This window comes from Oncorhynchus mykiss, chromosome 22 (genome assembly GCF_013265735.2).
Source record: "Oncorhynchus mykiss isolate Arlee chromosome 22, USDA_OmykA_1.1, whole genome shotgun sequence".
NCBI classification, from domain to species: Eukaryota; Metazoa; Chordata; class Actinopteri; order Salmoniformes; family Salmonidae; genus Oncorhynchus; species Oncorhynchus mykiss.
In genome coordinates, this window is record NC_048586.1 from 8,160,612 (window position 1) to 8,173,878 (window position 13,267).

General features: G+C 44.1%; 1 protein-coding gene across 1 annotated transcript; it reads right to left on the reverse strand.

The window, feature by feature from the left end:
- Positions 1 to 1,464: 1,464 nt before the first annotated feature.
- mfsd9 (major facilitator superfamily domain containing 9) lies at positions 1,465 to 13,267 on the reverse strand. Its single transcript, XM_036958616.1, has 6 exons — positions 12,658 to 13,267; positions 10,771 to 10,858; positions 10,283 to 10,326; positions 9,049 to 9,178; positions 5,442 to 5,651; positions 1,465 to 3,547 (listed from the first exon to the last, which is right to left on the reverse strand). Exons 1-6 carry the CDS (start codon positions 12,742 to 12,744, stop codon positions 2,649 to 2,651), a joined length of 1,458 nt encoding a protein of 485 aa, XP_036814511.1. The 5' UTR covers positions 12,745 to 13,267; the 3' UTR covers positions 1,465 to 2,648.

Sequence of the window (13,267 nt, forward strand, 5' to 3'; positions counted from 1 at the left end):
AACTGTGAATGGTCCTGGCACATCAAAAGGAAGTGTCAAGGGAAGCCAGTTTGGATTTGGCTTCACACCAATCACACATCAAAAGCTAAATGTAATTTGCAAAAAAACTTGACTTGTTGCATCTCGTTGTGTTGTCCTCCGGTTGCTAGCTAGCCATGAATGGAGATAGAGATTTGGACTTGTGGTTTTACTTAATTATCCATATTGGTCAATGATTATAACGGTGATTCTGATCCAACTATAAATGTATACATTGTGCCCCTGGCCTGAGAGCATGGAAGCTCAGTGTAGCTAATTAGATGGAATAGGCTCGTGTTAACTAGCTGGCCTGGTGCATCGTTGCCCATGACAGGAAGTTATCTTAGCTAGCAAGCATTTTAGTAGGGTGAGTCAACATGTTTTTCTACTTACACACACACACAACCACACACATCAGTACCATGGACAGCCACATCATATTTAGCTTACATTGATTGGACTAAATAGTTATGGGTATATTTTAGTTGTCACTGTTTTAGACTAAGCATAGGTGATTTGAACATGTTTAAATGCTGTTGGAATATTGGAGGCAGCTCCTGTTTTCTTTTTGACTTGCAGTAACTCTCCGTGGTTCTAAATTGAAGGTTGTTAGTCTGAAAATGTCAGAAACATTAACTTGCTTGACCATGCCGTAGGTCATTTGTTACATGCAATGTGCTTTGTGGACTTCACCAGACAGATGTTTCTCTCCGGGTTTGTGATGAAACCAAGGTGTGTCGTCTTATTGTCTCGGCCTTAGGCCCATATATCATGGTGGTCTTGGTAGAGATGGAACAGTGGTCATAGTCTTATGCTGCGTTCATGACGAGTGGGAATTAGAAAAATACTAATTATAAACCGGGAGCAACAAGTTGAGTGCATTCAGTTGCTTTAACCTCATTAAGAATGCAGATCGGCTAATGGCAAACAAGCAGTGTCAACTACAAACTAAAAGTACAGCTATTATACTTGTAAACAAGTTTGTGTTAAAAAAAAACCTAATAAATAATGTGTTCTTGTTGTATTTAACTGCTGAAAACGCTGTTATCAAGGTAATTTCCTTAGTAGGATATGTCAGAGTTCAACATGTTGGAGCACAGGGATGATAGACGAGTTTCTCACTAGTAATTACAAGTTGGAGGGGCGTTCGTGTTGATTTTCCTCAGTCGTATCGAGATGCCAATAGTAACAGAGCTAAAACCACCTTGTAGGAGAAAGAAATCTCACATAAACTTGAACATTCAGTCATCCATCATCAAATAAAACATTTCATAAAACTGAAGTTATGGAACTGCCGTTGGCATTCACCGAGCACATTCACAAGTTTAGATATACTAGAATTGGATTGATCTATCATTCAATAAAATAATGTTGTCTTCATAACATTCAGTAGCATTTGGGTCATTGTAAGGGCAACCCCATTCAAAATAAGAGGAAAACGTCATATCAAAATAATAATTCAAATGTTTTATTTGATTGATAATTAAGCCCACTTTCTGATAAATCAATTCATTTGAATAAAATCAATATGGACTATGGGGTTTAAAATTAAAAGCAAAAAATATATACAAACGTCCATTGAAAATGTCCTGATACCTTAGTTCGACAGGATCCTGTTAAAAAGCAGTGCGATGAGGGTAAACAGTGGTTAAAAAAGAAGTAGGATGAAGTTACCAACAGACACTGATCTAAGACACTTTTTGAAAAATAATTGTAATCCCCCCCCACATGGGTTAGAATTTAGGGAATGTAAGCTTATCCTAGATTTGTGGCTGTGGACTACCCTTACTCAAGCTCAATTCAGTGCTCAATTCAGTGCTTGACCCTTTTCTCCAAAGTGTGTACTCATTCACTCCCCCACAATGGATTTAAAGGTATTGGATTGGCGTGGACATTTTCACACCAATCTAATTATTTTCAACCCTCAAGGGAGGGTGAATGAGTACATACTGCAGTGAGAAGGGAAAGAAAATGGAATTCGGCTCCAGAGAGGTAACAGTAGGTTCTTCACCTGCTGCCCACACTCATAGGGTAGGTCAGAAACAGAGCATTTTGGGAAATGAAGTGCATTTTTAGGACAAAGAAACCTCAAGGCATGCCTAGACTATTTGTAGTGGTTATAAAGGAAGAGCAGGAGTACATTATATTTATATTTTGTATTTTTTCATGTTATTATTGTCTCTCACAAGAGACATATATAAAAATGTGACTATTCCTAGGCTTTATTAACACGGCTGTATGTGCCATTGACATGATGACCTATGCTAGTCTATTTGAGCATTGACCCCCTCACTCCTTTTACAGAGGGCTGCTGGCCTAGGTGTTTGTTCACGGTTAAACCTGTTTGGTGTACTGAAGGACGGGAACAGCAATGCTGATGATGACCCGGTTCCTTTCAGGGTGCTGTGATGTCATCACTTTGAGACCAAACCAACAGAACGGCAGAGCGGAGATGTGGCTCCGTTGTCAACAGCTACAAAACAAACAACGAAACACCCCGCTGACATGTCAACAACAAACCCCAACAGTTCTGTATCAGTTCTCTCTCCAGTGCTGTCTTTAGACCAGACATCTCCTGAGGATGGTAGTTTCGCATCGGTGCTCTCTCTCTCTCTCTCATTCATTCACTCTCACTCTCTGTGTGTTTTATCAAGTTTGGCCTCTTTCCTCTTGCATCTCCCGTCCCATTTGGGAACTCTTACCAGCAGCAGGGCGACGGCCGCTAACGCCAGCCCCACCCCCAGACTCGGTGGCCCGCAGGGACTAAACTCCTGGGCCAGCCCCGAAAGCAGGGGGGCGAGCACCCGACCCACCGCCGTCACCGACTGCCCTGCCCCGATTAGTGTGCCACTGGCGTGAGCTCCCCCTTTCTGCAACTCAAGGTCTGTGATGCAGGTGCGTCCGATGGTCGTGGAGATGGCGAAGAAAGTGGAACTTAACAACACGTGCCAGACACTCGGCGCCATGGCATAGAGCAGGATCAGGCAACACGTGAGGACTGTAGAGTGTAGCAACAGTGCCGGCATGTCGTTACCGTACAGTTTGGTGACGGGCCCCACCAAGCAGCCGGCCAAGGCCCCCAGGGTAGAGCTGTAGCTAATTAGATAACCTGTGGCTTTGGGCTTCAGCATGAAGCGCTCCTCCATGGCCAGAGAAAAGTTGCTGTAGTAAAGCATAATGGCGATGGCCATGAGCAGACGCACCAGGAACAGGTCCCACATGTCTGAGGAGGCCACCGTGCGGATCTTGGAGCCCACTGAGGAGAGCTGACGCCAGGCAGGTTGGAGCAGTGACACCTCCCCCCAGTCTAGGTCCCAGACCCTCTGGTTTGTTTCTGGAGACCCCGATCCTGTGACTGCTGGCCCCGACGCTGTAGTGTGGTTGTTGCTGTGGCCATGGGATAAGTTTTGCTGTGTCGAGGTGACGTGGTTGTCGTTGACGTGGCTGCTGGCTTTACTAGCGCTGCTGTTGTAGTTAGCATTGGCCCGTGGGGTCAGCGCATCGCTCCAGGGAAGCAGCCAAACCAGACCTGGATGGAACACGACAAACACAAGGTTAGAAAGCACATAGACTGGCAAGGCATTTGCTGTATGATAATATCTGTGGGGGGGGGGGGGGGGGGGGGGGGGCAGGGGGCAGAGACACTACAGGTGCATCAAAGCCGGGACTGAGAGACTGAAAAACAGCTTCTATCTCCAGGCCATCAGACTGTTGAACAGCCAGTTGGTGCGCACACACACTCACTCACACAAAACACACACACAAGCTATCACACACCTCATGCACATGAGTTCTCCTGCACTCACATATACACTCACTAACACGCACACTCCCATACTAACAACACACGCACTTACTCACAATCACACACAGCCAACACTGCTGTCCCACACTGCTGTCCCACAGCCAACACTGCTGTCCCACACTGCTGTCCCACAGCCAACACTGCTGTCCCACAGCCAACACTGCTGTCCCACAGCCAACACTGCTGTCCCACACTGCTGTCCCACAGCCAACACTGCTGTCCCACAGCCAACACTGCTGTCCCACAGCCAACACTGCTGTCCAACACTGCTGTCCCACAGCCAACACTGCTGTCCCACAGCCAACACTGCTGTCCCACAGCCAACACTGCTGTCCCACAGCCAACACTGCTGTCCCACAGCCAACACTGCTGTCCCACACTGCTGTCCCACAGCCAACACTGCTGTCCCACACTGCTGTCCCACAGCCAACACTGCTGTCCCACAGCCAACACTGCTGTCCCACAGCCAACACTGCTGTCCCACACTGCTGTCCCACAGCCAACACTGCTGTCCCACAGCCAACACTGCTGTCCCATGTTATAGAGACATTAAACACTGGACACTTCCCGTTTCTTTTATACAGTTTTTCACACAAGCTCATTCTAATGCAAAAATCACTGAAGCTGGAGACTTATATCTCCCTCTCTAACTTTAAGCATCAGCGGTCAGAGCAGCTTACCTGTACACAGCCAATCTGTAAATAGCCCACCCAACTACCTCATTCCCACATTGCTATTTATCCTCGTGCTCTTTTTCACCCCAGTATCTCTACCCCAGTATCTCTATATCATCTGCATATTTACCACTCCAGTGTTAATGCTAAATTGTAATCATTTCGCCTCTATGGCCTATTTATTGCCTTTACCTCCCAACTCTCTACATTTGCACACACTGTACATAGATTTTTTTCTATTGTGTTATTGACTGTACGTTTGTTTATCCCATATGTAACTCTGTTGTTTTTGTCGCACTGCTTTGCTTTATCTTGGCCAGGTCGCAGTTGTAAATGAGAACTTGTTCTCAACTGGCCTACCTTGTGAAATATATATATATATATATTTTTTAAACATCTACTACTGTACATTGCATTTTAGTTACACTGTTTGTACACACCATATTTATTTATTTATATACTGGATTCTTGACATGGCTCATTCTAATATATCTACTGCAGTACATATCATTCTTAGTATATCTTGTGTAAATTAATCCGATGTATATACGTATAGATTGCATTTGGATTACCGATACAGTGCTATTTTGGTTGTTATTTGGATTCAATTACGATATTTCTTGTTTTAATTTTTTTAACTTGTGTACTTGTTTGACATTTTACTGCATTGTTAGGAGATAGTAACACAAGCATTCAGCTGCACTCACTATAACATCTGCTAAACTGTGCACGTGACCAATAAACTTTGATTTTATTTTCACTATATTGCCTGCACCTGTCCCATTCTTTCACATTCACAAAGTGCGTAGAATTAAGGTGTGATGTAGAATTGGTGGGAATTTGTGAAAACCAACATAATTGCCTTACACCCCCTTTGCCTGCTCTCCTGCTCCTCCCCTCTCTCCTTGCCCCTCCCTCCCTTCATCTCCCCTCTCCCCATCCACCTGTGTTGAGGAGGAAGATTGCGGCACAGGTGAAGGAGGAGGTGTAGAAGCCCCCCTCGTGCTCTGTAAGGTATCCCCCCACCACGGGTCCCAAGATGAAGCCCACGCTGGAGGCAGCATTGAAGTGTCCCATCACCAGGGGGCGCTCTGCCTCAGACACAAGGTCAGACAGCAGGGCCCGGCAGATAGACAGGGAGTGCTTGAACAGCCCTGGAGGACAGAGAGAGAGGGAAAGGACACAACACAGATTTAAAAAAAATACTGAACAAAAATATAAACGCAACATGTAAAGTGTTGGTCCCATACTTCATGAGTTGAAATAAGAGATCCCAGAAATGTCCCATATACACGAAATGCTTATTTCTCTCAAATTGTGTGTACAAATGTATTTACTTCCCTGTTAGTGAGCATTTCTTGTTTGCCAATATAATCCATCCACCTGACAGGTGTGGCATCAGGAAGCTGATTAAACAGCACGATCATTACACAGATGATCCTTGTGCTGGGGACAATAAATGGCCACTCTAAAATGTGCCGTTTTGTCCCACAACACAATGCCACAGGTGTCTCCAAGTTGAGGGAGTGTGCAATTGGCATGCTGACTACAGGAATGTCCACCAGAGCTGTTGCCAGATAATTTTATGTTAATTTCTCTACCATAAGCCGCCTCCAACATTGTTTTAAGAGAATTTGGCAGTACGTCCAACCGGCCTCACAACTGCAGACCACATGTTAACACGCCAGCCCAGGAATTCCACATTCAGCTTCTTTAACAGCGGGATCGTCTAAGACCAGCCACCTGGACAGCTGATGAAACTGTGGGTTTGCACAACCAAATAATGTATTGCACAAACTGTCAGAAACCGTCTCAGGGGAGCTCATCTGCTTTCTTGTCGTCCTCACCAGGGTCTTGACCAGACTGCAGTTTGGCGTCGTAACCGACTTCAGTGGGCAAATGCTCATCTTCGATGGCCACTGGCACACTGGAGAAGTGTGCTCTTCACGGATGAATCCGGGTTTCAACTGTACCGGGCAAATGGTAGACAGTGAGTAGTATGGTGTTGTGTGGGCAAGTTGTTTGCGGATGTCAACGTTGTGAACAGAGTGCCCAATGGTGGCAGTGGGGTTTTGATATGCGTAGGTATTAGCTACAGACAATGAACACAATTGCATTTTATCGATGGCAATTTGAATGCACAGAGATACGGTGACGAGATCCTGAGGCCCATTGTTGTGCCTTTTCATCTGCCCCCATCCCCTTGTGTTTCAGCATGATGATGCACGGCCCCATGTCATAAGGATCTGGACACAATTCCTGGAATCTGAAACTGCCCCAGTTCTTCCATGTCCTGCATTCTCACCAGACACGTCAACCATTGAGGATGTTTGGGATGCTCTGGACCTACGTGTACAACAGCGTGTTTCCGCCAATATCCAGTAACTTCGCACAGCCATTGAAGAGGAGTGGGACAACATTCCACAGGACACAATCAACAGCCTGATCAACTCTATGCGAATGAGATGTGTCGCGCTGCATGTGGCAAATGGTGGTCACACCAGATACTGACTGGTTTTCTGATACATGCACCACCTTTTTTTAAAGGTACAGTGCCTTGCGAAGGTATTCGGCCCCCTTGAACTTTGCGACCTTTTGCCACATTTCAGGCTTCAAACATAAAGATATAAAACTGTATTTTTTTGTGAAGAATCAACAACAAGTGGGACACAATCATGAAGTGGAACGACATTTATTGGATATTTCAAACTTTTTTAACAAATCAAAAACTGAAAAATTGGGCGTGCAAAATTATTCAGCCCCCTTAAGTTAATACTTTGTAGCGCCACCTTTTGCTGCGATTACAGCTGTAAGTCGCTTGGGGTATGTCTCTATCAGTTTTGCACATCGAGAGACTGAAATTTTTTCCCATTCCTCCTTGAAAACAGCTCGAGCTCAGTGAGGTTGGATGGAGAGCATTTGTGAACAGCAGTTTTCAGTTCTTTCCACAGATTCTCGATTGGATTCAGGTCTGGACTTTGACTTGGCCATTCTAACACCTGGATATGTTTATTTTTGAACCATTCCATTGTAGATGTTGCTTTATGTTTTGGATCATTGTCTTGTTGGAAGACAAATCTCCGTCCCAGTCTCAGGTCTTTTGCAGACTCCATCAGGTTTTCTTCCAGAATGGTCCTGTATTTGGCTCCATCCATCTTCCCATCAATTTTAACCATCTTCCCTGTCCCTGCTGAAGAAAAGCAGGCCCAAACCATGATGCTGCCACCACCATGTTTGACAGTGGGGATGGTGTGTTCAGCTGTGTTGCTTTTACGCCAAACATAACGTTTTGCATTGTTGCCAAAAAGTTCAATTTTGGTTTCATCTGACCAGAGCACCTTCTTCCACATGTTTGGTGTGTCTCCCAGGTGGCTTGTGGCAAACTTTAAACGACACTTTTTATGGATATCTTTAAGAAATGGCTTTCTTCTTGCCACTCTTCCATAAAGGCCAGATTTGTGCAATATACGACTGATTGTTGTCCTATGGACAGAGTCTCCCACCTCAGCTGTAGATCTCTGCAGTTCATCCAGAGTGATCATGGGCCTCTTGGCTGCATCTCTGATCAGTCTTCTCCTTGTATGAGCTGAAAGTTTAGAGGGACGGCCAGGTCTCGGTAGATTTGCAGTGGTCTGATACTCCTTCCATTTCAATATTATCGCTTGCACAGTGCTCCTTGGGATGTTTAAAGCTTGGGAAATCTGTTTGTAACCAAATCCGGCTTTAAACTTCTTCACAACAGTCTCTCGGACCTGCCTGGTGTGTTCCTTGTTCTTCATGATGCTCTCTGCGCTTTTGACGGACCTCTGAGACTATCACAGTGCAGGTGCATTTATACGGAGTCTTGATTACACACAGGTGGATTGTATTTATCATCATTAGTCATTTAGGTCAACATTGGATCATTCATAGATCCTCACTGAACTTCTGGAGAGAGTTTGCTGCACTGAAAGTAAAGGGGCTGAATAATTTTGCACGCCCAATTTTTCAGTTTTTGATTTGGTAAAAAAGTTTGAAATATCCAATAAATGTCGTTCAACTTCATGATTGTGTCCCACTTGTTGTTGATTCTTCACAAAAAAATACAGTTTTATATCTTTATGTTTGAAGCCTGAAATGTGGCAAAAGGTCGCAAAGTTCAAGGGGGCCGAATACTTTCGCAAGGCACTGTATCTGTGACCAACAGATGCATATCTGTATTCCCAGTCATGTAAAATCAATAGATTATGGCCAAATGTATTTATTTCAATTGACTGATTTCCTCATATGAACTGAAACTCAGTGAAATCTTTGAAATTGTTGCATGTTGCGTTTAGATTTTTGTTATATTTGTGTGTAACAGAATGTTACTGATGAATTAGGTCTTTATTGTATGTATTTATGTACGTAGTGGACATCACGGTGCAATCAAATTGACCCTTTGTGGAACATCAATGTATTTTCTTGTTTTAACATTACATGTGATTACGATTCACATAAACGGTAGAGCTCTTTCAAGGCCCAAGCCTGTGAAGCAGGACGTTTCCCCCCCCCCCCCCCAGACAGACTCACCCACAGGGATCCTAGCCAGGACAAACAGGGCGATGCTGGTGGACATCCCCAGCAGGCCGTAGCCCAGAGCACTCAGCAGCAGACACGTCAGCATAGAGTACCGCCTCCCCACCACGTCACTCCAGCTGCCCTGCCGATCACAACCACCATCATCACATCACGGGAAGTGGCATATAGGAAAGAGTAGTATTTTCTCACATAATAACACAAGGCATTAAACATCTCCACAATGTTGCTGGATACAGTGTTCATCTCAATGGTTAGCACTGGCTTTCTTTCCTTCAAAGCCCCAGGTAGACGAGGAAAGGAATCCACTTAAAACTATTGAGATGCAGCCTGGCTGCCCAACAAACAACATATGTATGAGATAATGAGAGCCCGCCCCTCTCTCTGAGGTCGTAACACGAGGACATGAGTGTGAGTGGTCAGGTGACCCCAAACAGAGGAATTCCACAGCCTGGTCCTCTTGGCCAAGCAACCCAGGCGCCTCCACTCAGTCTCTCACTACACTGATATATGAATGACACACACACACACACACTTCTATGCACAGCTAGAAATACACACACACGTAGGTGGGCCTACACATGCAAACACATAACACAAAACTTGACTAGATAGTGTGCATGTAGAAATGGACACACGCACACAATGACAATATAATGAAATCAGGGTAAATTGAATTTGCTGTGCTCTGGATGTGGCCTGTGAGGATTACCATAGAGGCCTTGCTGTTCCCTCTTCCCCCATCACACTACCCCTCCCTGCCTGTCTGTTCACTGGGACCACAAATGACTCCTTCTCCTCCTTTAATTTGTCTCATGACCCCTGAGATTTAAACCAATTTCAGGAGACCATTGGGGAGGAGGAGTGCATTATACACAACTCAACTATGAGAATCTCGATCTCTCTTCAGAGAAGGCCTCACTCAGTGTACAGTAACAAGTCAACCTTGTTAAGAGACATGGATTCAGAGGAATGTGTGGATGTTAATTGAGTGTTAATGGTTAGGGCATGGTGGAGCATCCAGCTCCAGTCCACTGCTGGTGTACCATCAGAACCTCAGATGTTGACAAATGACACAAACACCATGTCGGGAGAGGTCTTATGTTAGGGTTGTGTGTGTATGTGTGTGTCTGTGTGTGTGTGTGTGCAAGCATTACACTGGTATAGCACAAGGCATGCAGTACTACAACACAAATACTTGTCTTCAGAACACCAAGAGAATACTTACTACTATAGTGCTAGAGAAGAGTTGTAAGATCCCATATGTTGAGCCTGAAACATTAATCATTGCATTAGGTACAGATTATGGCACATGAAGGACATTTATGATTACAGCTAGTCTACAATGCATGCCGCGTTGCAGAAACTATCAGACCCTGTGACCTCAATCAGCGCCCACAGCGATATGAAGTTATGAAATTAGACATATGATTGAGCATATCAGCTGGTGATTTCAAACAGTTACGCTACACGACATTCCTTAATCTGTCGTCCTTCGATGCCTGATGTCCTCAGAGCTCTTCTTCATTTTGTTCCATACAATATTTGGCAATATTTAATGCATTAAAATGAATTTTACAATGTATTGGTTTGCCTGCTCCTGCTAAATTATACCACCCCGTCTGATGTACTGTATGAAAACATCTTACAAACTTTGGCACTGATGTGAACTCTTCCATATTTAATGTATTACATCATCATCATCATCCCACCTACCTACTAAGCCTGCCACGGTGGGGCTGGCCCCCAGCGCCTTGACATGGTGACTCAGCAGGGGAATGATCATGCTCACCCCAAACAGGTCCTGGTGAGGAGAGAGAGAAGAAGAAAAAAAAATGATGAATGACACCAAAGACTTGAGTGACCGCAGTAGGTGTACATTCAGTTTAAACCCTGTTGAGCTACAGTAACCGCATTGTCATAGACAATAAATAGACACGTAAACAAACAATGACCAAAAACAAAAATCCAGGAAGCAGTTGAATGATGTGTATCATGATCAGAGGTTGACCTATCAATAGGGTTGACCTATCAATAACATTAAGGGTTAATGTGACCGGCCTGACAAATTACCCTTTCTAATATTCAGCATGCATCAACGTTAGTGCATGTGTGTGTGCCCTTGCTTTAAAATGTTCTAACTGTTTATAAAGGGTGGGGTTCACAAACGCTGCAACTTATATTCAGCAGGGTAATGAGGCATTAGAGATTCAGTTGTTTTGTCTGTGGAACTGATTTATTCAAAAGGACAATGACTGAATCAAACATAGTGAAGCAACTGCATGACAAACCACCAGTGTTGTTGGAGATAGTTTCTTCTCTGTGGATGGGCTGGTATCTTCATGGCTGCTCTGTGGCTGGAGTTAGAGAGATCAGCTAGAGACCTAGGGTATACCAGTTTTTTTCTAGCCTGATGTTTAGTGAGTGTGCAACAGAGAGAGTTCAGGGCCTGAGGAGAGAAATAGACACTCTCCGAACCTGTTAATCTGCATTTATGAGGCCATCTCCAGAGAGGCTCTTGCCAGAGACTTGATTGAAGTCACACTGTAGCTCCTGCTGTCTCACAGCCCCACCCATTAAACTAACTGTTTGATTTTCCTCAGTTCAAACTCTACTTCTGTATTCAAACTGGGCACAAACATACGGTGTGTGTGCCCTTGAGCAAGGCACTTAACCCTAATTGCTCTGGATAAGAGCATCTGCTAGATGACTAAAATGTCAAATAAATAAATAGTGTTAGAGAGAGAGAGAGAGAGAGAGAGAGAGAGAGAGAGAGAGAGAGAGAGAGACAGAGAGAGAGACAGAGAGAGAGAGAGAGAGAGAGAGAGAGCGTTCACAGGGGAATATTCTTTGGGTGAGAATGTTCATGAGATGTTCATGAGATGTTCTGCAGCATTCACTTCCATTCCTTTTATCTGGATAGCATTACACACAGAAAACGTTTAGCATTCCCCAATATAATGTCTTCAAAATGATCTGTGTCACTCCAGTTCTGTGAGTTTACATTATGCTAAGTGTGTGTCCAGTCCAAAATCCACATCAGATTAAATAAACATTACATCAATCTAATCCTGTACAACAGGATATTTATGTTTATCCTACTGAGTTTTACAGAGTCAGTGTGATGTTCTTGTGAACACCCTGAGCATCTCAGAATAACAAATCCTTCTGAGGCGAACTCAGATTTCCAAGGACTGGATTCTGCTGGACAGGTTGTTTTGACAGTGCTATGATAGGGCTCAACCCGCCTCTTCTAAAATAGCTGGATCAGCATTTGAGTGACTGGAGAACAATCGAGTAGGCTGTTTAATACAGCTGCAGGTCAGGTTCTCAAATGTCATGATGGAGCAAGGAGCCGCCTAAACCAGAATAATATTTTACATAGTTTAAAGCCCCTAATGTCATGATGTAGCCTCTGTACAATTGACTACAGCCAACAGATCAATAAACTGATGTCATCGCCACTCATTTGCCTCAACCGTAAGGTTGTGTCCAAAGTGACTGCTGTTCTATAACCTTTTAGGAAAGAAATGAAAGAATGACAGCAATACCAAACGTTCTCAAATGTAGCCACATGTTCAACAAAGGTTATGTTGCACTTACCATGAACCCCACCACATAGACACATTGTATAATCCGCTTTCGTCTCCTTGGTATCTGATTTAATATGCTACATTTCGCGTTATTCATTCTCCCGCAATGACAGCTCACCGATTGTCAATGCGGAAGCGCTCACTGGCTGTTACAATGCCGATCAACCATAACGAAGACAGTACAGTATGAAGATAGGCTACAACTGCTTCTCCAATAGAAATCCATGATCACAATTGTAGGCGATGTCATGGCGACGTTGGCTAGCTAAACTCATGCGTAGAAACACGTCATCGGGTCTAACGTTCGTCTCCTGCAGAACTGCGCATGTGCACGCCATCAAAAAAACGGCACCTCTTCGATATAAAGTACTTTTTGAAGACATTTAAAAGCTATAAGTTTGTCACTTTCACGAGATTGAAGTCACAACATATTAAACTACTTAATATATTGCCTTGAATCTAGGTTGTGCAATTAGATTTCGAGAAGATTAACAACTAAGGAATATGTTTTCACTTCTTTCATTGACTTCTCAACCCCAAACATCGGCGTAGTCTGTTTGGTCTGTTCCGCAAGAGTTCCTGGAAGTCTCGCGATGTTGCGCCTATGGGTGTAGAAACTC

Bases quoted from the DNA above. Each gene is read 5' to 3' on its own strand.
- mfsd9 (XM_036958616.1), bottom strand. From the start codon at position 12,744: ATGAATAACGCGAAATGTAGCATATTAAATCAGATACCAAGGAGACGA. The intron at 9,179-10,282 runs GTAAGTATTCTC...TGTGATCGGCAG, and splicing joins TCTTCTCTAGCACTATAGTA to GGCAGCTGGAGTGACGTGGT. The intron at 3,548-5,441 runs GTGGATGGGGAG...TGTTCCATCCAG, and splicing joins AATCTTCCTCCTCAACACAG to GTCTGGTTTGGCTGCTTCCC.